Genomic DNA, 27,014 nt, shown 5'->3' on the forward strand with positions numbered 1-27,014 from the left:
GGCGCGCGGGCAGCGCGCGGGGACCGCCGGGAGCGGGGCGGACGCTCGCGTCCCTCTTCTCCCCGCCTCCGCACCGTGGCGCGCTCGGGCTCCGGAGCCGTCATGGGCGCCGCCGCGTGGGCATCGTCCCCCTTGGCGCTGCGTGTGTCTCTCTTGCTGCTGATTCTGCCGCTCCCGGGGCTGCCCGCGGGCTCCTGGGACCCGGCGGGTTACCTGCTCTACTGCCCATGCATGGGTAAGGCCTCCCGAGCCTTCTGCTCGAATGGGGAAACTGAGGCCCAGAGAGGAGAAGGCCCTCTTCTGAGGCGCCCAGAGATACCTTGACATGTCCAGGAGAGAACCCCAGCGCGGGGCATGGCCTGCTCCTCGCCTCTCTGCCTCAGTTGCAACGGCCCCGAGGGGCCTCTGTGTCCAACCTTACATTTGGCAGATGAGGAAACTGAGACCAGGAGAGGTTATGTGTCTTGTGCAAGGTCTAAGCCAGCCCAGAGTTCAGTAAATGGAGTTAGCGGGGCAGGACTTGATGTCACTGACTCAACGTTGCCTCTGGACGATTCTTTCATCGTTCAACAAATACTTATAGGACCCCCTACTCTGTGCCCGGGACTGTTTTCTGTTCTGGGGATACAGCAGTGGTAAGACAGAAAATGCCATGCCTTTGTAGAACTTTCATTTTAGCTAGGAAAGACAGACAATAAAAGATACACACAATAGACAAAAGATACGGACAATAAAAGATAAAAAATGAGTAATTATACATAGTATTTTAGAAGAGGATGAACACTATGGGAAAATAAAATAGAGAAGAGTAATGGAGAATCTAAAAGCTGCAATTTAAATGGGATGGTGGATTGTCATTGTAAAAGTCATTCCTTCTTAAAACCCTCCACACTCCAGACCCTGATGATTTGGCCCTCCGCCCATCATTACTATCACTCCCTTCTCCCCAGATCCTCCAGCTGTAGCCACTCTTATTCTCTCTCTGTTCCTCACACATTTTCAGGTTCTGAAACCTGTGCTATTCCCTCTGACCGGAAAACCTTCCTCTTCGCTTCTGCCAGGTCAACTCCTTCCCATTCTTAGGTCTCAGCTTAAATGTCACCAGAAAGGGCTTTGATGACCTCAACACAAATAATCTCCACCTAACTGTTCTCTATCACCAAACTTTTTCCATTTCTTCCTTGAAATTATCAGAATTTACCACTATATACTCGTTTACCACTATATACTTGTCTCTCTAGCTGGCCTGTGAGTGCCTCGAAGGCAGAGACCTTATCTTTCTTGCTGAATCCTGTATTCCAGCACCAAACAGAGAGCCTGGCACATTGTGGCCTCTCAGTATTTGTGGAATGAATGAATGGATGTCATGCGGGGGCTAACGAAAAGAATCAGACAGGGTCCTTGCTCCTGAGGTATTCACAGACTGAAGAAACAGCCAGTACAAAGGCCAGAAAGTGGGAAAGGACATTTGAGGAAAAGCGAAGAACCATAAATAGTTCCAATCCAAAGTGGGAGGCAGAGGAGGGGATTGAGTATAGCAGGGGGTTGATGAAAGGATACCAGTGAATGAGGTGTTGGAGTTGCCCCTTCATGCACAGATGAATGGAGATAGAGGTGGAAGGGCACCCTTGGATGAAAGAAAACAGGAGCAAAGGCATGGGGTCAGGATGGGAGGTGGCAAGGAACCTAGAGCGACTGAGGCAGAAAGGTAGGACTTGAGGGCCTTGAGTGTTAGACCCACGAGTCCAGACTTGATCCTATGCTGCCAGCTCCCCTGGCTCTCCTTGGTGTCCTGGACCTCCCCACCCCTGGCCCTGCATCCTTTCCAAATCCTGCATGCCCCATGCCCTCGGTGTCCCAGGCCTCACCTCAACCACCATATACCATCCAGGGCGCTTCGGGAACCAGGCTGATCACTTCTTGGGCTCCCTGGCTTTTGCAAAGCTGTTGAACCGCACCTTGGCTGTACCCCCTTGGATTGAGTACCAGCATCACAGGCCTCCCTTCACCAATGTGAGTACCTCCCCTTATCCATCGTACCCCAGTCCTGCTTACCCCCTCTTGACACCAAGTCCTTCTCTGGGCTTTACCTCCTGCTCCTCTGAGCCTTCCCCAATCCCCACCCCAAACTGTCTTCCCTGGCTAACTGACTAACACTTATCCAGTGCCTTCTGTCTGCCAGGCACTGTTCTGAGCACTGCATTAGGACTAGCTCTTTTCTCCCTTATCACATTCCTATGAGAAAATGGGCTTCAAGAGGTTAGGTAACTTCCTCAAGGTCACACAGCTTGTGAATAGTAGAGCTGGTACTCAAGCCCATGTCTGATCTGAACCTAAAGCTCCATTTCCACCCCTGGTTGGTCCCACCTTCTGCTCATCCCATTAGTCAAAGGGTGATGGATGCTATTGTCAGTTTGAAGGAGAAACTGAGGCACAGGTTAGTTAATATTGTGTTCAAGGCCACAGACCCAGACAGTCTGGCTCCAGAGCTGTCTCACCCCATCATGGTGATACTCAACATCCTCTAATTCCTTGCTTTTTCTTTGTGTCTTCCACTGATCCTATGTCTGTCTTTGTTCACACTGTATCCCCAGGGGCCTGGCAGTAGGAACTGAATTAATCTAATGAATTGACTCTAAAAGTTTTTAATAAACTTTAAAAAATTATATTTGTATGTACAAAATGCATATCATTCTTACAGCCTTTTCTCTGCATAGGTTTTTATTATTATTATTATTTTGCATGTCTATGTTAAGAGAGGTTTTTATCAGTTAGAGGTTAAAAGCCAGAGGACCTGGGGCGCCTGGGTGGCGCATTTGGTTAAGCGTCTGCCTTCAGCTCAGGTCATGATCCCAGGGTCCTGGGATCGAGTCCCGCGTTGGGCTCCCTGCTCCGCGGGGGCCTGCTTCTCCCTCTCCCTCTGCCTGCCTGCCACTCCCCCTGCTTGTGCACTCTCTCTCTCGTTCTGTGTCAAATAAATAAATAAAATCTTAAAAAAAAAAAAAAAGCCAATGGACCTGAGATCGTAGTTTGGCTTTATTACTTAACTAACCATGTAGCCTGGACAGAGTACTTGATTTCTTTGTGCCTCAGTTTTCTCATCTTTAAAAGAGGCCGGTAGTAACAGTGATTACCTCCCATAATGAGTTAGTGATTGTAGCATGCCTTGAATATTGTATGCCTCTCTCTTAGAATCAATAGTTCATCAGTGAAAAGTGCTTAGGACATAGGAAGTCCTCAGTAACTGGGAGCCACTGATGTGCTGATTTTTTGCACTCACTGTTATAGTTAGACATTGTCTGTCTCCCTATGCCTTGTTTTCTTTCTCTCGCTTGCCTTCTCAGCCAAGAATCTTTCTGAGTCTCTACTTTCTATGGGTTACTCAACCCATCCCATTAGGCTCCCCTTCCCCACTGGGACTGTTCTCACAGAGGCCACCAGGGACCTCAGAATTGCCAAATCTAGGGGTCATTTCTTAGTCTTCCAGCTATCCTCCTGGGTGGCACCTGGAACTGTGAGCCTCTCATCCCTATTCTTCTGTCTTCTAAGACATAGTCTGTTCCTGCTTTAGCCTGACTTCTCAGCATTTTTCTCTTTGTGCTGTATGGGGGGCTTCTCTCTCTCCACTCACTGTTTAAATGTTGGTGTGCCTTGGGGTGCCTGGGTGGCTCAGTCAGTTAAGCGTTCAGCTCTTGATTTCGGCTCAGATCGTGATCTCATGGTTGTGAGATTGAGCCCCGAGTTGGGCTCTGTGCTAGGCGTGGAGCCTGCTTAAGATTCTCTCTCTCGGAGCGCCTGGGTGGCTCTGCCTTTGGCTCAGGTCCTGATCCCAGGGTCCTGGGATTGAGCCCTGTGTCGGACTTCCTGCTCAGCGGGGAGCTTGCTTCTCCCTCTCCCTCTGCCTGTTCCTCCCCCTGCTTGTGCACACTCGTTCTCTCTCTCTCTCAAAAAAAAAAAAAAAGATTCTCTCTCTCTCCCTCTGCCCCTCCCACTACCCCCACCCTCTCCCGTGCATGCACGCTCTCTCTCTCTCAAAAAAATAAAATAAAATAAAAATAAAAAATAAATGTTGGTGTGTCTCCTCTTTCCATTATTAGCTATGTGACCTCAGATGAGTTATCAAGAGTCTGTCTGCCTGGGTTTCTTCATAAGTAAACTGGAGATGGTTGTATTTCTACCTCTTAGAATTAGATGAGCAAGTCCATGAAATGTGATGAGTACAGCACCTGGCACTAAGTCAGCACTCAATAAATATTAGTTGCTATTATTACCATCATTTGCTTTGCTATGAATTTCTGTTGAGTCTTGTGGCTTTCACTATTCTCCACGTATCTCCCAATCTTATCTGTGGCCCAGACTCTCCTCTGATCATAAGCCTGTGTTTCTAATTCCTAAGCCCTTGAGTCTGCTTGGATGTCCCAAAGATACCTCAAATTCAGAGACAGAGCTGAACTTGGCATCTTTCCCTCTCAAACCTGTGTCACTTCCTATATTCCCAGCCTTAGTTTATGTTACCTCCATTCACCTGCATACCAAGCCAGGAACCTAGAAGTCATCCTAAATGCCTCCTTTTACCCTCTACTCCACCTTCCTTTACCTCTCCTAAGCTGTCCATGCCCTCCATCTTCACTTGGACTTAATGCTCAAAAATACATGTTGAGTGAGTACTTGAACAAATAAAAGGACCATTGTAGTAACCTCCTTATTCCTCTTCCTACCCTAATCTTACCATCCATATGTTCTCTCCTCTGCCACCAGAGTGATCTTTCTAAAAGGCAAATCTCTTATTACTTCTGTTCGAAATCCTTCAGCAAGGGGCACCTGAGTGGCACAGTCGGTTAAGCATCTGACTCTTGGTTTCAGCTCAGGTTGTGATCTCAGGTTATGAGATTGAGCCCCGTGTAAGGCTCTGTGCTCAACTTGGAGTCTGCTTGAGATTCTTCCTCTGCCCCTCCCGCTCATGTTCTCTCTCTCTCTCTAAAAAGTAGATAAATAAATCTGCGACACCTTTGGGTGGCTCAGTTGTTAAGCATCTGCCTTCGGCTCAGGTCATGATCTCAGGATCCTGGGATCGAGTCCCGCATTGCTTCTTCCTCTCCCACTCCCCCTGCTTGTGTTTCCTCTCTCGCTGTCTCTCTGTCAAATAAATAAATAAATACAGTCTTTAAAAAGTAAATAAATCTTCAAAAAAATAAAATCCTTCAGCAAGACCTTGTTGCTAATAGTTAAATATCCCAAATTGTTTGTTGAAATGCCAATGGCTCATGAAGGAAATCAGTTTGGGAAATTATATTCTCAACTCCCCATCCTCCAAAACTGGAGATTCAAAATACACATTAGCATACTGAGAAGTCCTATAGTAAAGAAATCAGCTTAACACAGCATTTCCCAGGTCTATTTAACTCTGGAGCCTTTTGATTGCAGATTATCCCCATGAACTAGTGGAACATGCTTGGGAACCCTGACCTATAGGATAAAGTCTAAATTTTTATTCCATGGTGTTCTAAGAAATTTTTTTAAAATCTAGAGAACTACAGAGATTAATATAATCACCGTCCATGTACCCACCTCTAGAAGTGATCATTATTTAACATTTTCTCTTTGCTTCATCTTTCTTTTTTAAATAAAAGAAATATAATATTACAGATGAAGTTGTTGAAAGATAAAGTCTCCCGTGGCTCCCGAGGCTAGTCTCACTCCCTCCTCCCAGCCCCAGAGGCAGCCACTGTCGTGGACGTAATGTCTTCAGTGTGACTCCTTCTGAGGTCTTTCTTGTACTTCTGCTGTGGCACTGAGCATACCTGTACCCATCTCCCATGCAAAGTGGAAAAGCTTCTCTAGGGAAAATACAGAGAGGTGGAAGGAACATTTTAAATTCTAGTAGATGCTGCAAGATTACATTCTAAAGTAGTTGTTCCAGAATGTACATTTCGACTATCAGCCATATACAGCAGCCCCTATTTCCCCACTTCCCTTCCAACAATTAAAGTTAAGCTTTTAAATTTTTGCTGGTCTAATAAGTGAGAAGTGGCCTTGTAACTGTGACTTGCTTTTTTCTAGTTACTTGTGAGTTTGTACATCTTTTGAGTGTATTGGCTATGTGGGTTTTCTTTGCTGTGAGTTGTTCACTTCTGTCCTTTGCTCACATTTTCCCTTACATCATTTGCCTTTTTTCATCTAGATCAGCAAGCATTTCTGAACACAAAAGATGTTACTGTTTCTTCGTTAGTTTGCAGATAAATTCTCCCAGTCTTTTTCTCTTCTAGCTTTGGTGTCCTTTTCCAAAAGTTTTTAATTGGTTTATAGTCTGAGCTGTCTGGGTCTTGGAGTGTATGGTTTTAATGAATGTCTTATTAAAAGAGCCACTAGGATACTGAGGAGGAATCTCTGCCTCTCCTTCTGCGCCTTTTCCTGTAGCTCCATGTGTCCTACCAGAAGTACTTCAAGCTGGAGCCCCTCCAGGCCTACCATCGAGTTATCAGCCTGGAGAACTTCATGGAAAAGCTGGCACCCACTCACTGGCCCCCCGAGAGGCGGGTGGCATACTGCTTTGAGGTGGCAGCCCAGCGAAGCCCTGATAAGAAGACGTGCCCCATGAAGGTGGGTCTGGGGGACCCTTTCTGCCTGTTCCTTGTCCTCTAGGCCCCTGAGACACTGTGACAACAATATGTGGGGAAAGGCACTAGAAGGGTTAGCGTAGAAAGATGGAGATTTAAGTCCCATTTCTGACGTCCGTCAGCAGTGTCACTTTGGGCAGAGGACCTTGATTCCTCTGAGCCTTTATCCCTGCTCTGTCTCACTCAGTAATGTCACAGGGCCAGGTGCAGGAGTGCTTATAAACTGTAAAGTGCCACATGAGTAATAATAACTAATACTTTTTTTTTTTTTTTTTCAGACCGAGAGAGAGAGTAGGGGGAGAGGCACAGGGAAAGGGAAGGGAGAGGGAATCTTAAGCAGGCTCCACTAGCCTGATGACTGGGGGTTCGATCTCACAACCCTGAGTTCATGACCTGAGCCGAAACTGAGTCAGACGCTTAGCCAACTGAGCCACCCAGGTGCCCCAAATAATATCTAATACTTCTATGGCACTTACTACAAGCCAGGTACCATAAGAGCTTTACACATATTAACCCACTTAATCTTCCAACTGCTCCATGAGGGAGGTACTATTAATATCCCCGTTTTATAGAGAGGACACTGAGTGCAATACAGAGTTTCGATATTTTGCCCAAGGTCACATAGCAAATAAGCTGGGATTCAACTCCAGGTAATTTGGCTCCATTATCCACCCTCTTATCTTGTATACATTCCTGCCTTTCAGCAGGTAAATAAGAAACAGTCATATTTCATCAGGAGAAATTTGTAATTTTCTGGTACTTTGGGAATAAGACAATCCCCAGTATGTCTTTCAGTGCTTATGCTAAAGTCTAGGGAGGGTAGTTGAAAGAGCCATGAAATTTGAGAAAGGAGGCTTGGCTTATAGCCACGACACTGCCCTTACTTGCTGTGTGACCTTACAAGGGTCTTACGCTGTCTGGGCCCTGGTTTCCATCTTGAAAATAAGGGCATTGTGTTAGCTGGTCTGAAAGTCTCTGAAAGCTCTAGTCCAAGATCTAAAGCCCAAATTCAAGATCCACTTCCTTCCTCTACCCCCACTAGAGCTGCAGGGTCAGTGGGATGTGGCATGTCAGTGGGTAAGACTCCTTTAGACACTGTGGTGAACGTCTGCTGGAAACCAGACTGGAGGCCGAGTTGCTCTCCTCAGTCCCCAGCTCAGGATTTACAAAGTGACATTCCTATTGGCCATCCTATGAGGGGTTTCAACCTAAGTCTAGTCTACCAGGGTTCCCCCACCCACAGTTCCTTGGCCCCATACCCAGAGGGCTTTCCCTCCTCAGTAAGTCTTTGATCTCTCTCTTTCTGCAGGAAGGAAATCCCTTTGGCCCATTTTGGGATCAGTTTCATGTGAGTTTCAACAAGTCTGAACTTTTTTCAGGCATTTCCTTCAGCGCCTCCTACAAAGACCAGTGGATCCAGAGGTACTTGGAGGGGGCAGTGTTGCTGGGTTTAGGGGAGGGGCATGGGGCCCCTGAGAATGCAGCACTTTCCTGACCCTCTCCCCGCCGTACCACACCCTGATGTTTGAGACCAAAGGTGCGGCCCTTCTGTCTGTTGAACTTGGGATCCTGTGTGATGTGTTCCCATCTCAACGCCTGACACGGTGGGACGTTGACCTGCCACAAGGTTGAGCAAGAGTTTATCGGCCGATAAAGGATGTCATAAAAAGAGTATTGTGCAGTCACATGGGTCTTGATTTCCTCCTCTAGGCGTGAGAATCACTCCCCTGTTACCTTCCTCTTCACAAGGTGAGAATTGGAAGCAGCTTCTAGAGAAAAGCAACTTCAGGTGCAGACTGAGAAATGATGTCATCCTGATAATAATTGGATGTGCTTTATTAATTGCATTCCAGTAGGCCCTATTAAAAAAAATAGGTTAGCAGGGCACAGGCACAGGCTGTGAAATATTTATAGGCGTCTGTCACGTAGGAGACATAGTGCTCAAAGGCCAGAGGTGATATATAAAAATGAGGAAGACCCAGCCTCAGCCTTCAGGGAGCCGCATACCAGTTATAATGATGCTAACAAACAGAGAGCACTTGCCTTGATTCTATAGCATGGCAAGAAGGAACGTGAGCTTAAAAGTCAGACTTGGGTTCAGGGCTGTGAGGAACATGTGAAGTCATACATGGTCATAGCCCTCGGCATTCTGTAGACCAAGGATGCACTGATGTAGAGAAAGGAGTCCGCGCTCAGGATCAGACAGACCTGGGCTCGGACTCAGCCCTGCCTCTTTCTCAGGAGCCCCTGAGCAGCCTCTCCAGCTCTCCAGCCTGAATATCCTCGTGGTTGAACGGAAGGAGCCCTGTGGCATCTGCCTCCGAGGGCATAGAGCGCGTGGTTCATCGTAGGGGGCCAGCCAGTATTAGCAGTTAATATTATTATTCACATGCTTTATTTCATATAAAGAGAAACTTTGGGAAACTCTATGAAGTGGGTTTAATGATTGATTTTCATTTGGCAGAAAAGGAAACAGCTCAGTGAAGTAAGATAGCTTGCCCAGGGTAACCTAGCTGTTGAGAGGGCAGCTGCAGGCCGAATGTAACTCTTTAATACATAATAAAGCTGCTATTTATTTAGTGCCTACTGCGTGCCAAACACCGTTCTAAGTTTTCATTTCACTACCTAAGTCTTCTAAGGTGATAACTCATTGGATCCTTCCACAAGTCTGTGCGACAGGAGTTACTGTCTTCTGTGCTTTACACATAGGGAAGTTGAAGCAAAGAGGAGTGAAGTCTCTTGCCCAAGGTCGTACAGCTTAAAGTGGCAAAGCTGGGATTTGAACCCAGGCAGTCTGATTCCAGAGCACCCATTTTTTTTTTTTTAAAGATTTTATTTATTTATTTAACACAGAGAGAGACACAGCGAGAGAGGGAACACAAGCAGGGGGAGTGGGAGAAGGAGAAGCAGGCCTCCCGCTGAGCGGGGAGCCCGATGCGGGGCTCGATCCCAGGACCCTGGGATCATGACCTGAGCCAAAGGCAGATGCTTAACAGCTGAGCCACCCAGGCGCTCCCAGAGCACCCATTCTTAATCACCGTGGAGAATAGCTATGCCTGTAACAGTTGCCAATTCCCATTTGGGATTTCTGAGCTAATTCAGGAGCTACTGAGGATACTCAGTCATGGCAGGTTCTACTCCTCCCTCGTGGTTGATCTCAGATAGGGTATTTCCATTTGATCACCTCCTTGTTTCCAGAAGATATAATGCCACGAAGGACATAAACAGGTGATGTGTGGTTTTAGGGCCAAGACCTTATCTCAGTCAGCTCGGGCTGCTATAACAAAATAGCACAGCCTGGAGGCTAAAACAACACGCTATTTCTCATGGTTCTGGAGGCTGGGAAGTCCAAGATCAGGGTGCTAGCATGGTTGGGTTCCAGTGATCTTTGCTTGCTACCTTTTTGCTGTGTCCTCACATGTTAGAGAGCAGGCTCACTTATAAGGCACTAATCTCATCATGGGGGCTCTATTCTTACGACCTCAACTAAACTTTATTGGCTCCCAAATGCCCTGCCTCCTAATATCATCACATTGGGGGTTGGGACCTCAACTATGAATCGGAAAGGCCGGGGGGTGTGGCGCACAAACATTCAGGCCATGAGAGACCTGAAGGGAAGGAGCCATCCATGGAAAAAGCTGGAGGGAAAGGTAGTTCTTCATGGTGGGGACATGGAGCACAGAGGCTCTGAGGCAGGAACAGGCTTGGTGTGGTGGAGGGGCAGACAGCCAGTGTGGCTTCTTGGAGTGAGTGAGGAGGAGAATGGGGACTGTTCCATCGTTTGTTACTGAATAATAAACCAGTTTTGGAATGGTTCCCCAGCAGTGGGTAATTATTTCTCAGAGTTCTGTGGGTTGACAGGGGTCAGCGAGGCAGTTCTGGTTTTTGGTTTTCCATCTTTCTAGAATCCCAACTGTACAAAGTTTCAATCCATGTTAAACATCTAACTTCTTGCTATAAATATCCTTTAGAACCCACCACAGATTGGGTGGGAGATTTTTAAATTTTTAATAAAGAAGAGAATTACATTTGCTCATAATCCACCACTCCCTTCAAAAAACACTCTTAGCAGCTTGATGTATATACTTCCATCCTCCGGTACTTTTATACACACCTATATACCTACACAGGTTAGCTTAAAATGAAACTACTGTGTGTAGTTTGTGATCAAGTATTACTCAACTGCCTTTTCTGAGGAGGGATTGATATCATTATTTACCAGGTTAGTAAATATTGCTAGCAGGATCAGTTCTAAACATAAACACGAGATTTCAAAAAATGGTTACGGGGATGTATATGTGTATTTGTGCCAATGGAGAGTGTGTGTGTGTGTGTGTGTGTTACTTAGTTATTTTGTAACCACGTTTTTAAGTATACATTCAGTAGCATTAAGTACTTTGCCCTGTTGTATGCAGCCACCACCACCATCCGTCTCCAGAACGTTTTCATCACCCCAGACAGAACCTCTGTACCCATCAAACAACTTCTCCCCATTCTTCCATGCCCCCCGCCCTATCCCTCTATTCAACTTTTCTGTCTCTGAATTTGCCTATTCTAGGTCTCTTATAAGTAGAATGATATGATATTAGTCTTTTTATTTCTAGCTTATTTCACTTAGCATAATGTCTTCAGGTCTCATCTGCGTTGTGGTATACATCAAAATTTTAGTCCTTTTTTTTTTTTTTTTTAAAGATTCTATTTATTTACTTGAGACAGAGAGAATGGGAAACAGAGAGCATGAGAGGGAGGAGGGCCAGAGGGAGAAGCAGACTCCCCGCCGAGCAGGGAGCCCGATGCGGGACTCGATCCCGGGACTCCAGGATCATGACCTGAGCCGAAGGCAGTCGCTCAACCAACTGAGCCACCCAGGCGCCAGTCCTTTTTTTTTTTTAAGATTTTATTTAATTGATGGAGAGAAAGAGAGAGACACGGCGAGAGAGGGAACACAAGCGGGGGGAGTGGGAGAGGGAGAAGCAGGCTTCCCACTGAGCAGGGAGCCCGATGTGGGGCTCGATCCCAGGACCCTGGGATCATGACCTGAGCCGAAGGCAGTTGCTTAACCAACCGAGCCACCCAGGCGCCCCAAAATTTTAGTCCTTTTAAGGCTGAATAGTTCATTATGTGCACGGATCACATTTTATCTGTTCATCTGTTGATGGACGCTTGGGTTAGCCGGTCACTTCTTGCTTTTGGTCTCATGTGGTTGAAGTCAGCTGTCAGCTGGGGCTGGAGTCTGGAAGCCCTGCTGGGCTGTGTGTCCAAGAGGGCTCGCTCATGGCTAGCCAGTAATGCAGGCTGTCATCGGGGAGCTCAGCTGGGGCAGTTGGCTGGTGTGAGTACACAAGGCCTCTCCATGTGGCTTGGACTTCTGATGGCATATCAGCCAAGTTCTGAGAGGATACAACCAGGGAGTGAATGTTTCAAGAGATGGGAAATAGAAGCTGCTGGCTCCTAAAGCCTGGGCCTGGTGACTGGGACAGTGTCACTTCTGCTTCATGCCGTTGGGAGGGGACACAGAGTCCACCTAACGAGAGGAGATTTGAAGAATTAATCTGCCATACAGGCAAGGAGCTTGGAGAAGAAGTGGGCAGGGGTCAGATTGCACAGGGCTTTATAGGCCCTGGCAAAGCAGGCTGATAAGCAGCCTGAGTGCTTTGTAGGAGTGAGCTGAAGAGTGTATATATTCTAAACATTTTCTAAAATAATGGACACTTGCTTGCTGTAGAAAGTTGTCCTTTGGGGGCAGGGGTAGGGGTGTAGGGAGAATGGCATTGGAAAGGGTCAGGCTTTTCCCCGGCTCACTGTGTGACGAGGTAGATTGCTTCCCTTCTCTGGCCACCATTCCATCTGTAAAATGAAGGGGGTGAGAAGGTCTGTGGTTTCTGTACTGTTCCTCAGAGTTCTTGAGAAGGGCCTCTAGTGCCATGAGGCTGGCAATGCAGGGCCAACCTGGAGGGACTCAGGTCCCTCCCACCACCACCTTTAACCAGTAATCCTCTTGTATATCAACTAAAAGCTTGGATGGCCACAGGTCTAGGTATACCAGGCTTAATTTAAGCCACATGTTACAGAAAACCCCAAATAACAGCAGATTAAGAAGATAGAAATGTATTGCCTTCTTAAGTAAGAGGAGTACTGAGGTATGCAACCCACCACTCGATGGCAGCTCCATCGTGTTGTCAGGACTCAGGCTGCCAACTCCGCCCAGCTGACCCAGTACCGGCTTTTATCCTCAGTGTCCCCTCACAGGGCTGATGAAGCTTTAGCCATTACAACCTTGCCTCAGGCAGCTGGAAGGAAAAAAGGGCAGAAGGGGGGCACAGCCTCACCTTTTTAAGCAACCTTTCTAGAAGTCCCATATAGCCCTCTTGCATCTCGTTGGCTAGTTCTTAGACACATGGCCATATCTTAGCTGCAAGAAGTACAGAGAAATCTCTTTATTTGGGGCTGCCATGTGTCCAGCTAATTCGAGGAGAAGGGGTAAGAGGTATTTCTTCCCCACTAGGTGATTTCTGAGAATCCTTCTAGCTCTGCTGCTTCTGAGTCTGTGAATACCCTGGCAGAGGTTTAATTCAACAGATATTTATTGCACATCAAATGTTGAAAGACCATGGACCATTATGCTGAACCATTCTCGTGGCGTGAAGGTAACAGGTATTTGGAACTCCTAGGAAAACCTGACTATCACCATCACCATCATTGTCCTATTGCATGAAACCCACTGCAACTTTTTAGAAATTCAACTTTATGTTTTAGAGACTTGGCCACGTTGACCGTGTTAGCTTCTCTCGAAGTTTTCCATTTTGCACGAATAAGCACAGCAGGGCTGCAGTGGGCACGCCCCTTTCTTCACACCCAACCCAAACACCTCGGTCTACAAACACCTCCCAACCCTCCAAGACCAGCTGCCACTCCCAAGCCTCAGCTCCTACGGGAGGGCTCCTTGTCCCACTTCTCCTTTGCTGCCGTCTGCACACTGACGTGCTCGACAGCCGTCTTCCCTGCTGCAGCGTCAGCCCACAAGGGTAGGGGCCTGGGCTATTCCGCTCCCCACAGTTCCCACACACACTGGCCCAGGGCTTGTGTCACAGAAGCTGACATCCTGGCTCTACATGACATTTGTTTCATTATAATAATCTTATATGTACATGTATGTGAATCACGGATCGAGCCTTATTATGTGACAGGCAACGTTCTACTTGCTTTACGTGTATGAACTCATTTGGTTCTCACAAGAGCCCTGTGAGGTAAGCACTATTGTTATTCTCCTTTTACAGATGAGGAAATCGAGGCATAGAAAGCTTAAGTAACATGCCCATGGTCATGCAACCAGGAAATGGTGGAGCTGGGATTTGAATCCAAGGCAGTCTGCTCCAGAACCTGGTTTCTTAACTATGCACCTCACTCCCAGCTCCCCCAATGCCATCAGTGAGACCCTCAAAAGCGGAGTCTGCGCCCTCTGTTTCTGATCTGTAGTCCCTAGCACAGGCCTCAACGCACAATGGGTACATCAATATTTTTAGAATGAATGATTGAAGGAATGAGGATTCAGGGGTCTTACCAGAAAAACCAGGCCAGGTTGTTAGGGGTTAGAGGAAGAAGAAGTGCATATGAGCTGAACACCTACTACCATCCGGCCCTCAGCCAAACTCCTTTCTGAAGTCACCTCCAAAGATTTCAAAAGTAGAAAGAGTTTGTGATCTCCCAGGCAGTGGAACAGTAGGAGAAATCAGGAACTGTGTGCTCTCTGACCTCTTGGAGAGCATCTGCAGCTGACCCTTGGTGAATTCTAGATTTGGAATGTCCATCCCCTCTCCCTAGATCTGGATCAGCACATGGCTGCCCCACTGGGACATCAGCTCTGACCTGATGAGCATCAAGAGGCCCAGACTGATGTGCTCATTTACTCCCAATGAGAGAGGAGAGTGTTGTTTGGAAAGAAAGGGAGTGCTAAGGGTGTTGTTTGGAAATAAAGCTTGACCAGCTCCATCTGCCCCTGAGCGCCCTAGGTCCGGCCCTTAGCCTGGTCACTGTCCAGCTGAAAAAGGCATATTCTCTTGCTGCTGGGTGCAGTGAACTTCTGGGGTTCTTCCCCACCACCCCTCCACTACTGAGATTCCTCCACCCAGCTGGAGTTTCTCTATACACAGCATCCACTGATGTGCCCGGAGTACATATGTGGGACAGTAGATGAGCACCATACTGAGTGAGAAGGATGAAGGAACATGAAGGAGGCAGGGCCTTGCTCTCAACGTCCCTGTCAGGAAGGACTACCTTTCTCTCCCACTCTTTGCAGGGATGGCTCCTCATCCTTCGGGTCTCAGTCTGGTCCCAGCCCTGCCAATTACATGTCACCTGTTTACGGCCTCTGAGGAAGGCTGCAGCCTGGGAGCACACTAACAATAAGGGCTGATGGTGGAGCAGGGAAGACGGCTGTCGAGCACGTCAGTGTGCAGACGGCAGCAAAGGAGAAGTGGGACAGGGAGCCCTCCCGTAGGAGCTGAGGCTTGGGAGTGGCATCTGGTCTTGGAGGGTTGGGAGGTGTTTGTAGACCGAGGTGTTTGGGTTGGGTGTGAAGAAAAGGGTGTGCCCACTGCAGCCCTGCTGTGCTTATTCGTGCAAAATGGAAAACTTCGAGAGAAGCTAACACGGTCAACGTGGCCAAGTCTCTAAAACATAAAGTTGAATTTCTAAAAAGTTGCAGTGGGTTTCATGCAATAGGACAATGATGGTGATGGTGATAGTCAGGATTTCTTAAGAGCTTTCTATGTGCTGAGTACTGTTCTAAATGCTTTGCTTATATTAATCCATTTAATCTTCTCAAGAGCCCTGCGAATCAGGAGCTATTATTAGCTCTATTATACAAATAAGGGAACTGCTGCACAGAATGGGTAAGTCACCTGCCCAAGTTAGTAGGTGGCATAGTCAACATTAGCACAAGGCCATCTGGCTTGACAGCCTGGACCTTTACCATTACATTGTGTGAAAAGCACACAGAATAATACCTTTATGCACAAATAGTAAAAGTGTAGTCATGCATAAAGCCACTGTATCTTCTGGGAAGAGGAAGTAAAGGAGGGAAAGATGATGGGATAGACCAGTGTCTCTTTTTTAAAAAATCTGAGGGACACCTGGGTGGCTCAGTCGTTAAGCGTCTGCCTTCGGCTCCGGTCATGATCCCAGGGTGCTGGGATCGAGCCCTGCATCAGGCGCCCTGCCCAGTGGGAAGCCTGCTTCTCCCTCTCCCACTCCCCCTGCTTGTGTTCCCTCTCTCGCTGTCTCTCTCTCTCTGTGTCAAATAAATAAATAAAATCTTAAAAAAGAATAAAAAAATAACAAATCTGAAACACAGTGAAGTATTAATATCTGCTAATTTGGGTCATGTGTATGTGGGTTGTAAAGTTATTTTCTGTATTTTCCTGTTATGCTTTGAAATATTTAATAACTTTTCATTGAAATTTTTATTGAGGTAATTGTAGATTCACATGTTGTAAGAAATAATACAAAGACAAGGAAGGAAGAAAGGAAGGAAAGAAAAGAAAAGAAAAAAGAGAATACAAAGAGGTCCCAGGTACCCTTTACCCAGTTCACTCATTGCTGGCATTTTGCAAAACTGTAGTGCAGTATTGGGCACCTGGGTGGCTCAGATGGTTAAGCGTCTGCCTTCGGCTCAGGTCATGATCCCAGGGTCCTGGGATCGAGTCCCGCATCGGGCTCTCTGCTCCTTGGGAGCCTGCTTCTCCCTCTGCCTCTCTCTCTCTCTCTGTCTCTCATGAATAAATAAATAAAAATCTTTAAAAAAACAAAAAAAACTATAGTGCAGTATCACAACCAGGATGTTGACATTGATACAATCCACCCATCGTATTCAGATTGTCCTAGTTTTACTTGTACTCACTTCTGTATGTGCACGTGTGTGTGTGTATTTAGGTCTGTTCGATTTTACACACATGTAGGTTGTAACCTCCACCACAGTCAAAATACCCAAACAGTTCTAACTTCACAAGGATCCTCTGTGACCAGTATATGACTACACCCATGTCCTTAACCATGCATGTGTGCGCATGCGCGTGCACGGACACACGCACACACACACGGGCACACACACCCTAGCCCCTGACAACCACTAATCTCTCCTCCATTTCTGTTCTCTGCTCCATTATGTCATTTCAAAAATGTTACATAAATGCAATCACAGTATGCAAGATTGAGGGCTTGGCTTCTCTCGTTCTGCATGGCTCCCTTGAGATCCATCCCACGTTGTTGCCTGTCTCGGTAGTTTGTTCCTTGCTATTGCTGTCGGATTCCGTGGTGGGATGCACCATGGTTTGGTTAGCTAGTCACTTGGACAGTAGAGCTGTTTCCAGTTTGGGGCTGTTATGAACAAAGCTGCTCTAAACATTCGTATACTGGTTCATGTGTGAATATAGGTTTTCATTTCTTTGGGATAAATGCCCAAGAGTATAATTGCTGGGGCATATGGTAACTGCATTCTAGTTTTACAAGAAACTGCCAAACTGTTTGCCAGAGTGGCCATGCCAATTTCAGAATTTTAAGAAAAGGCTTTTGGCTGACAGAGGGAAGGCAGTCCAGGTCAAGGCAAGAAGCATACAGAGATCTGGAGCTTGAAAGTGCATTCGAGTTGATGGAACTATCAGGATGTTTCGTGTTGCTAGGACAGACTCTGGATTTAGCTGGAGGGAGCATGGGTTTTCTCCTCACTCATTCAGTCAAAAAATATTCACTGAGCTCTTACATGTGCCAGACACCGTCCTGGTCACATGGAGGCATGCCTTCAGAAGTCTGTGTCTAGTAGAAAAGACAGGGTGAAGTAATTACAAGGTGCATTGTGTACAAGGAGGAAGGAGAGCCTTCAGGACGGTACGACGAGGGCATCTGTAGATGGCAGGTGCTTTTCACAAGGGCAGGGATCATGCTTGTCTTGTTCTCCCCTGGGCCCCAGCACGTAGTAGGCAGTCAACAAATATATGTTAAATGTTGCACGAATGGCCTCACCCAGTGTACACATTGCCTGTGAGCCTGACCTGTCCACGGCCCTCTGGAAGCCGCTGCATGTCCCAGTCCCGCCATGTGGGTAAAAGGGCAGAGGCGCAGTCCAGACACCCCACCCCGGAGTGAATTACCACACCACAGACTGGAAGCCAGCATGACATACAAAAGGTTGGAATGCTCTACTGTAAATTTTTAATTGTTAAGCAAGCAAAGAGGGTTGTAAATTCTATGCGGCGGGACAGTATTGTATATTGTGCCTGTTGTCGCTGCCACGGTTCCTTATCAGCCTATTGGGGTTTCTCAGCCTCTCGTGCTTCTTGCATGTTAGCGGGGCCCCTTTGCAGGGTCTCTGGGCCATGGCGCAACACCATCCTTTGTCCTGTGGGGGAGGCGGCCAGGCTGTGTGTCCTCTGTCTAACTTCCCCTCATTCGGTCTCATGCCTAGATTTTCTCCAAAGGAACATCCAGTGCTTGCCCTGCCAGGGGCTCCAGCCCAGTTCCCCGTCCTAGAGGAACACAGGCCACTCCAGAAGTACATGGTATGGTCAGACGAGATGGTGAGGACGGGAGAGGCCCACATCCGCACCCACCTCATCCGGCCCTACGTGGGCATTCACCTGCGCATTGGCTCTGACTGGGTAATTTCTCCCTTCCTCTCAGGGCTGGCTTGGACATGTCCCTGATTAGGGCCCATGCCTGTGGATGTTGAACCCTGAACCCACTGCACCGAGTCCCAGCCAGGGCAGAGAGGTCTCACTCAGCCAAGTCCACGGGGCTGTGTTCCACGATCCTGCCTTAGACACATGAGAAATGTGGCTGCAAAGTGCTTGCTTGCCAGCGCTCATTTTAATAATAGCCATTTTTGTCCTTATTTTGCAGATGGTTAAATAAACATCAAGCTAGACTCCAAGTCAGGCAGCAAGCCAGAGAGACACCCAGAGCCCAGGAGTCTTGTGGTCCAGCTAATTGTTTAGCCAGTAGACTCTTTGTTGAAAAACAGGCTCTGGAGATTGGGTGGGGCTCTCAAAACTGAAGATGTCATCCTCCAAATTTGGAGGCTGCTTAAATGTGCAGAAACCTCATCAGATTATCTTCTGTGTAAAAATAACAGGAGAAATGTAGACATCTCCTTAATTTACATAAGAGGATATATGTATGTATGTATGTTAGAAATGCTCATTGTTGAAGACTTGAAAAATACTGCAAAGGATAGAAATTAGATCAAAATTCACTCAGAGTCAATTGAGGAGGTACAGTTGACCCTTGAACAACATGGGTTTAAACCACATGGGCTCCCTAACATGCTGATGAGGTTTTACAGGGAGGTGTTGTACATGGGTTTTCTTTTCCTTATGACTTTCTTAGTAACTTTTTCTTGTTTCTAGCTTCCTTTATTGTAAGAATACAGTATGTGATACATATAACATACAAAATATGTGTTTATCAACTCTTTATTTTATCAGTAAGGCTTTTGGTCTACAGTAGGCTATTAGTAGCTAAGTTTGGGGGAAGTCAAAAATTATATACGGGGTGGGGATGGCGGCCCCTACGCCCTGTGTCGTTCAAGGGTCAACTATAGTCACACATTGACTCCCTTCCTGCCCTCCTTCCATAAAGAAAAGGAACCAGGCTCAGAATATCTTGTGAGTGGTTTTAGCCAAACCTTTAAGAAACAGTTTCCATCTATACATGCTTAGAACATAAAAAGACATAAGATGCTATTTTTCACAAAGCTAGCATAACACTAAACCAAACTCGGATAAGGTCAATTCAGAAGAGTAGAGCTCATTCTCACAAACATAAATGTACAGATCCTAAGTAGAATATCAGCAAGTAAACTCCAATAACATATTCCTTATCCCAGGAATGCAATGAAATTCACTATAGTAGCACCCAAAGAGGAAAAATCATATAATCATCTCAATAGAGGCCAAGAAAGCATTTGATAAAAGCCGACACTCAGTCATGATTAAAAACAAAAACCTCTTAACCAACTGGGAATTGAAAGGACCCACCTTAACTTGATAAAGGCTATCTCTCCGAAACCCACAGCAAACATGTACTTCATGGGAGCTACCAGAAGTGTTCCCACTGAAGTCAGAAATCAGATAAGGCTGCCCGTTATCACCACCATGGTTCAGAATTCTGCTGGAGGTCCCAGATAACCCAGTAAGACTAAGAAAAACATATTTTGTAAAAAGCCAGTATCCACTCTACAGAAACAGCCGCTGTTACTGTCTTGATGCATTTCCCTCTTCCCTCAGTACTTTTTTTTAAAAACATAGTTGAGCTTCTATGTAGCCTTTTTCCACTTAGTGGCTCTTGCTTCTGGGGCCCGGGCCAGCTGCTGTCTTTAACCCTGTCCCCCTACGACCCTGCAGAAGAATGCCTGTGCCATGCTGAAGGACGGGACTGCGGGCTCCCACTTCATGGCCTCCCCGCAGTGTGTGGGCTACAGCCGCAGCACGGCCACCCCTCTCACCCTGACTATGTGCCTCCCTGACCTGAAGGAAATCAGACGGGCTGTGAAGCTCTGGGTGGACGCGCTGAAAGCCCAGTCAGTCTACATCGCCACGGATTCCGAGAGTTACGTGCCCGAGATCCAAGAGCTCTTCAAAGGGAAGGTGTGTATGGTCTCAGTGGGGGTGTAGGGGGAAGGGAATCCAAGAAAGCTCCAGGGTGGTCCCACCGCTCCTTCTACATGCTTCATGTCCTCCCGACACTTAGATGTCCACTTCTTTTTTTTTTTTTTTTTTAAAGATTTTATTTATTTATTTGACAGAGAGAGTGAGAGAGCACAAGCAGGGGGAACAGTAGAGGGAGAGGGAGAAGCAGGTTCCCCGTCAAGCAGGGAGCCCGATGCGGGGCTCGATCCCAGGACCCTGGGATCATGACCTGAGCCGAAGGCAGACGCTTAACCAGCTGAGCCACCCAGGCGCCCCTAGATGTCCACTTCTGCTCCAGTTTCTATCCTTCCTTCAAACCCCAGCCCAAACACCTTGGCACATTCTCTCCAGATTTCCCTGCACTCTTGTAGCTTCCTACTGAAGCCATCACTGCATTTTATCACATCTGCTCTGGAGGCACTGTCTAGTCTGCATGAGGCCAGAGACACGGCCCATTTCCCAAGAGTTGTGGCTCCTTAAAGGCAGAGTCCAAGGCTGACTCACTGTTCTGTTCCTCAGCATCTGGGGGCCTTGCCATCACCAATGTCCAGGACAGTGCCTAACACAGTAGATGCTCAGTAACTGTCGAATAAGGACGTAAAGAGTGCGCCCTCGGGAGAAATCCAGTGTAGCAGAGAGATTAAGGGCTTGGACTCTGGGGCCGTAGAATGTGAGCACTACTCACTGTGCTATCTTGTGCAAGGTACTTTAGCTCTCTGTGCTTTTGTTTCCTCTTCTGTAAAGTGGGACTGAGAGCGGTCCTATCTCATTGGGCAGTAGTGCAGATCAGATATGAAGAAACAAACAGTTCCAGGACAAAACAAGTCCTCAATAATGTTAGCAGTCGCCAGTAGTAGGAGTAGGTGATTGATGAATAAAGGGAAGGCTCTTTTGTGCTTAGTAAGTGCTTAAGGAAGTGGTGAATAGTAAATATTCAGTGTGTGAATAAAGAGTGGATGTGTTTGGTACTCCATCAGTGGAGAGTAGGTAATAAGTATGTATCGATAAAATGACTGAATTAATGGTAAGCATTCAGTAAGATTTTGTGGATGAATGAAAGCCCTAAATGCTTACAGAGACCTTAAAAGGTTGGCTTTCTAGCAGTGAGAACCCTTGGCTTTATGTGAGGGGCCCTGTTCTCCCTTTTACCCCAGACACGGGCTGGAAGCCCTGACGTGTAGAGAAGGTGCTGAAGCCGAGCATCCTGGCCTCCCTCCCACCCACCCACACTAAAGAAGACCATCAGAGCCGGGAGCCCTTGCGACTCCTCTAACCCAACCCCTGTATTTTATAGCTGAGGAAACCAAGAAGGGATAGAATTTACCCAAGAGGTCTCAGAGCTAATTATAGTGGGCCTGACACAGAGCGGGTAAGTTTCAGAGCGTGGGTGGAATTGCTCGGGGATTTTGGCCATGATTAAACTAGTATTATTTCTTTGCTACCGTCCACAGAGCAAGATGATGATTTTTGTTACATCAGAAATCTCTGTGTGACAGCAAAGCACTTTCAGCCCCAGCTCTGCCCACACCCCCACCTCTGTACTAAGTTGAAGCATTTGGAGAGTCCCAGGGAGTTTTTTTGTGAGTTTTTAGAGTTGATATATTTGTTACACCTTGAGCCTCTTGCCATTTTCTATTTCCTGTTCCTGTGCCACTGTTCTTGCCCTTCCCCACTCCTCAGCCCCTTTCTCATGGGCTCAGAGCCCACCCTTGCACCTCATTTAAGCTGGGGCCCTGCTGAGCTGGGGATACTGATAAATAAGATGTGGTCTTGCCCTGTAAAGCTCCCAGTCTAGACTCAGGAAAAGAGACTTTGCACAGAACTCTAATATATGCTGCACGAGAGGTCCAGGAGCTCGAGTAGGGGCAGGGGCTCACTCATTCGCTTGTCTAGTCAATAGATGTTTATTGAGGCAGGCCCCAGCCAGCAGTGACCAGAAGGCTGCCGCAGCCCTGACCCCATCAGGTTCAGGAGACAGATATTAATCAGAGTAGAAACCACAAACTGAGGTGTGTGCTGCAAAGTAAAGGAATGTGGTTTGGGAGAATGTAGAGCAGAGGACTCTGGCCTAGATTGGGGTCCACAGAGGTGAGACTGGAGCTGCAGAGTGAGGGTTAAGTAAGAACTAACCAGACAGGGTGCCTGGGTGGCTCAGTTGGTTGGGCGACTGCCTTTGGCTCAGGTCATGATCCTGGAGTCCCGGGATCGAGTCCCGTATCGGGCTCCCTGCTCAGCAGGGAGTCTGCTTCTCCCTCTGACCCTCCCCCCCTCATGTTCTCTCTATCTCATTCTCTCTCTCAAATAAATAAATAAAATCTTTTAAAAAAAAAAGAACTAACCAGACAAAAAGATGAGCACCCCGAACAGAGGGAGTGCATGCAAAGGTCCTGAGGCAGGAGGGAGCCTGGTGGGTAGTGGCTGGAGCTCAAGGGGAGATGGGGAGAGGTGGAGAGGTGACTTGAACAGGGCTTTGTAGGCCCCATTCAAGATTTGTCATCTTTTTCTGAAGAGCAGTAGGGCACCATTTAAGAGTGTTCAGCTTAGGGTGCCTGGATGGCTCAGTTGGTTAAGTGTCTGCCTTTGGCTCAGGTCATGATCCCAGGGTCCTGAGATCGAGCCCTGCTCAGCGGGGAGCCTGCTTCCCCCTCTCCCTCTGCCTCTCCGCAGCCGCTGGGCAATACTGCTGCCAGAATGCCTGACCCCATGTCCTAATCCTGTCTGCCCCACCTTCTGTGTCTGTCACTTCCGCACGAGGGAAGAGAGCTGAGGGTATGGCTGCAGGCCTTGGCCGAACTGGTCACCACCCTGGTGAAAACATTCTTCCCTTCCTCATGCAGGTGAAGGTGGTGAGCCTGAAGCCTGAAGTGGCCCAGATCGACCTGTACATCCTTGGCCAAGCTGACCACTTCATTGGCAACTGTGTCTCCTCCTTCACTGCCTTCGTGAAGCGGGAACGGGACCTCCGGGGGAGGCTGTCCTCTTTCTTCGGCATGGACAAGCCCCCTCAGCTGCGGGATGAGTTCTGATCCTGGCTGGAGCACATCACCAGTCTGAGCTGGTCCCACTTGCCAGGCCTGGCAGCCAGCAGTGCTCCCAGCATGGATTCCCAAGAGTACAAGCTCCTCTGCTCCCCCGCTAGAGACAGAAAAGCACCAGGGACTTCTGGAGGAGAAGGACTCCATCTCCCAGGGCACAGGGCTTTCAGGCTCCTGGAGCCGGAGCATCTCTGCTCCCTGTGTGCCTCCTGCTGTTTCTCCTGGGAATTTCGCACACTGGCAAAGCAGTCCAACCTCTGTCTTTTGGTCTGCCCTGCTCTGAGCAGCCTGGGGGGCTAATCTCTTCAGTGATTTTTTATAGAGAGAGAAACAGAGATTCTTATAGTTTTGATATGAGATCATGATTACCCGAGAACTCTCCCTCATTTTTAAAAATCAGTGAAGTTCATTAACGTAAGTACCTAAAGTGACCTTGAATGAGGATGAGGCCAGGGGTAGAGTGGTTGTATTGACCCTTTTTCCAGATGACCCAAAGTAGCCCTTAGAGCAGGCCAGAGCCATCCCCACTGCCTGGCCAGAGCCATTGTCAGCCCGTCTTCCGAGGCCATTTCCAGGGTTTGGGGCATGAGCACTCATCTCTATTATAAACACTGTGTAAATGGAAGTTATTGATCAGGATGCTGTGCAGTACTCTGCAGACAGTGAGTGCTGCTCACAAAGCACATTCCAAGCAAGGAGCAAGTGCCATCAAGCCAGACCATCATGGTATTGCTGTCAGAGTCTCCTAGTGGTTGGTGGCCTGCCACAAACCTGGCTTCATCGAGATCTTGGAGCACCAGGGCCCAGGGCTGGATGGCCTGGCTGGATGGCCTGGTGGCATCCTTCTGAAGGCTGCCCTCTCCCCTTTCACCTGTCTCCCTAGGGGCCTGGTTGTAGAATTTTGCCATTAAGTTGCTATCCAAGGCCTATCCCTCAAGCCTCCCTCCTGGGGCTGGAGCCCTCAGGCCATATTCTCACCAGGGCATGTTTGCTAAGCTTCTGACCCAGAAGCCATCAGATTCGCAATCTGCCCCTTCCCATCCAGTGGAATCTCTGCCAGCCCCATGAGGCTTAAGGTATTAAATCGTGAGTTTCTCTGTCTCTCAGATGCTAGAGTTGTGATAATCCATGACTCCTAAGAGTCTGTGATGTTTTGGCCTTGTGGTTCTAAAATTCATGTCTAACACCTGCTGTTCTCTTCCCTACCGTGTGACTTCCCTTGGCCTTCAATCCTGGGAAGGTAGAGGAAACTGATGAGAGCCAGGCCCAGAGCTCCATGCAGGGCCTCCCCCTCGGATTACCTTTGGGAAGAAACACTGTCTCTGTCGAGGCAGACTGGGCCAGAGGTGGCAGAACGACAAGGATCTCAAACACTAAAGGTGGCATTTGCTGCTCAGAGCTGTCGCCCGACTTGAAGCAGAGAAACTAGAGAAAGGGCTTTTGTGTTTTCCCTTTTGGGAAAACTAAAATATTCTAAATCCTGGGTGGACTCTGAGAGATGGCTCGTCTGTCTGGACTTGTTCACAAGCTTCATTCAGAGGTACGGGAGCCTGAGCACCCCTGCCTCCGTAGGGTCGTTGGGAAGGTGTGGCTCATTGGCTGATTTTGTTGGCTGAATTCATTTGCTGATCACAGGCTCACACTAGGCACATGCTTTAGAGTCTGGGGCTCTAACGGGCCGTCCAGACCACTTTGATTAGCATTGGCAGTGATAACAGCTGTGTTTCTGGACAAGAGGGTGCCGGGTTGTAGTCAGATTCAGTTGTGTTCCATAGGCAAGCACTTTGCTCCTCTTTGACCCAGTTGCCTTTGACCCAGTTGCCACTCTTAAATGGACCCAGTAGGGCACCATTTAAGAGTGTTCAGCTTAGGGTGCCTGGATGGCTCAGTTGGTTATAGGTGTTCACCTATAAAAATGATGATAAAACCGACAGGGTGGTTGAAAGGCTCCCATTAGATAAAACAGGCATAAGAGCACTTTATAAACTGAAAAGAGCCAAAGGCACGTATATATATGGCTGTTGATTAATTTGATGGCCTCTTGTCGCACACCTACTCTGTGCCAGGCACTGTGCTTATTAAGTGCTTTATGGGACTTGAGACCTAACTCCAGGCCTGGGGAGTAGGAGCTGTTAATATCCTTCTCCTTCTGCACAGGGAAAAACTAACGCTCAGAAAATTCTCATCATTTTGTCAAGGCCACATAGTTGGTGGTGTTAAGCCAGCATCTGCCCTCCCAAAGCCATTACCGTTAGCCACACGCCCTACTGCCACCACTTCACAGGATGCACTTTACAGGGGTGTGGGTGTAGGCCTCGGGTGGGAGACCCGTCATCCACATTAGTTCCCACTGGGCTCCTGCTGTGTATGGGTCTGTCACTGCCAGGAGGTTTGGGGGAAGGAGAGATCACCCAGGAAGGAAAGCCCACATGAAACTTACAGTTCTTTTGAGTGTTTAGTCCACCATTCTTTCATTCAAATCACCTGCTGTGTGCCAGGCACTGTGCTAGGTACGAGGATTCAGCAGAGAATCAGACAGAAAGCCTTTGTTCTCAAGGGATTTGCATTGTATTAAGTATAGGACACAAGGAACAAACGCATCAGGGAGGGTATTGACTAACTGCTATGAAGAAAAATAAAGGGTATGGGGGAGTTGAGAGAGGGAGCAGTGCTGTTTTGGATGAGGAGTTCAGGTAAGACCTCTCTGAAGAGTCACCAGGAGGAAGGAGGGGGCCATTCATTCAGATACCTGGAGGCAGCACATTCCAGGCAGAGGAAACAGCAGACGCAAAGGTCCTGAAGCTGGAGTGAGTGAGTGAAGCATGGCAAGGAAGCCAGCTTGGTTGGAGGAGCCAGAGCAAGGCAGGGAACAGAGCAGTCAAGGTCCTATATCCTGGAGGGTAGTGGTGGTAAAGTCAAGACTTTTATTTGGAGAAATGGGAAGCCTTTGCAGGATTCTGAACGGAGGAGGGTCATGATCTGTTTATAGTTTGAAGGACCCCCCTAGCTGCCACATGGAAAAAAGATGGGAGGGGTAGAAGCAGGGAGACCAGTGCGGGGCTGATGCAGGGATGCAGGCCAGATGGTGGGGCTCAGGCAAAGGTCGTAGCGTTGAAGGTAGTGGGAAGTGGGCAGATTCTGGATATATAAAATTATTTTTAAAGTTCAAACTTTTTTATTTTTTTAAGATTTTATTTTTAAGTAATCTCTATACCCAACGTGGGGTTCAAACTACAACCCCGAGATCAAGAGTCAGATGTTCTGACTCAGCCAGCCAGGCACCCCATTAAATTTCAATCTTTTTTAAGGACAGGAGTCTTTGTATAGTTTTAATCATACAACATATACAATTTAATGTCTTGTTTTTCACTTAATAGTATATCACATTTTCCATGTTGGTACATGGCCTGAATAAATGTTTTTAATGACAAAATTGCATTGAGGAGTGTCCCACAGTTTATTGTCCTATTAGGAGAACTTAGTAATTTCCCAATTATTCACTATTATTATTTGAATAATATTTTTATTTGCACTTTTTTTTCTGTATCTAACATGTTCATTAGGATAAATTCCCAGAAATGGATTTTAGATCAAAGACTTAAAGATAACAATTTTTATTATGGAAAAACTCAAATCTGCATAAAATTTGTGAGTAATAAAGTGAACTCCCAATTTCAACAATC

The 27,014-nt window shown here is 47.4% G+C and overlaps 1 protein-coding gene across 3 annotated transcripts; it reads left to right on the forward strand.

Moving 5' to 3' along the window:
* The first annotated feature begins 17 nt into the window (after positions 1-17).
* On the forward strand, positions 18-27,014 carry POFUT1 (protein O-fucosyltransferase 1). Of its 3 annotated transcripts, XM_081833066.1 has the most exons (8): positions 19-235; positions 1,892-2,013; positions 6,418-6,600; positions 7,927-8,039; positions 8,328-8,366; positions 18,076-18,268; positions 20,012-20,254; positions 23,134-27,014. In XM_081833066.1, exons 1-8 carry the CDS (start codon positions 103-105, stop codon positions 23,320-23,322), a joined length of 1,215 nt encoding a protein of 404 aa, XP_081689192.1. In that variant the 5' UTR covers positions 19-102; the 3' UTR covers positions 23,323-27,014. The 3 variants fall into 3 exon arrangements, with proteins under 3 accessions (XP_006747027.2, XP_081689192.1, XP_081689193.1); XM_081833067.1 differs by lacking the exon at positions 8,328-8,366 and having other exon boundaries at positions 21-235; XM_006746964.3 differs by lacking the exons at positions 18,076-18,268; positions 20,012-20,254; positions 23,134-27,014 and having other exon boundaries at positions 18-235; positions 8,328-8,370.

Source organism: Leptonychotes weddellii, chromosome 10 (assembly GCF_054177405.1).
Source record: "Leptonychotes weddellii isolate Sample4059 chromosome 10, ASM5417740v2, whole genome shotgun sequence".
In the NCBI taxonomy this organism is placed as follows: domain Eukaryota; kingdom Metazoa; phylum Chordata; class Mammalia; order Carnivora; family Phocidae; genus Leptonychotes; species Leptonychotes weddellii.

Excerpts from the sequence above, each read along its gene's own strand:
- POFUT1 (XM_081833066.1), top strand. The coding sequence starts at position 103 with ATGGGCGCCGCCGCGTGGGCATCGTCCCCCTTGGCGCTGCGTGTGTCT. Across the intron at positions 6,601-7,926 it reads AGAAGACGTGCCCCATGAAG|GAAGGAAATCCCTTTGGCCC; the intron begins GTGGGTCTGGGG and ends CTCTTTCTGCAG. Across the intron at positions 8,040-8,327 it reads AAAGACCAGTGGATCCAGAG|GCGTGAGAATCACTCCCCTG; the intron begins GTACTTGGAGGG and ends TTCCTCCTCTAG.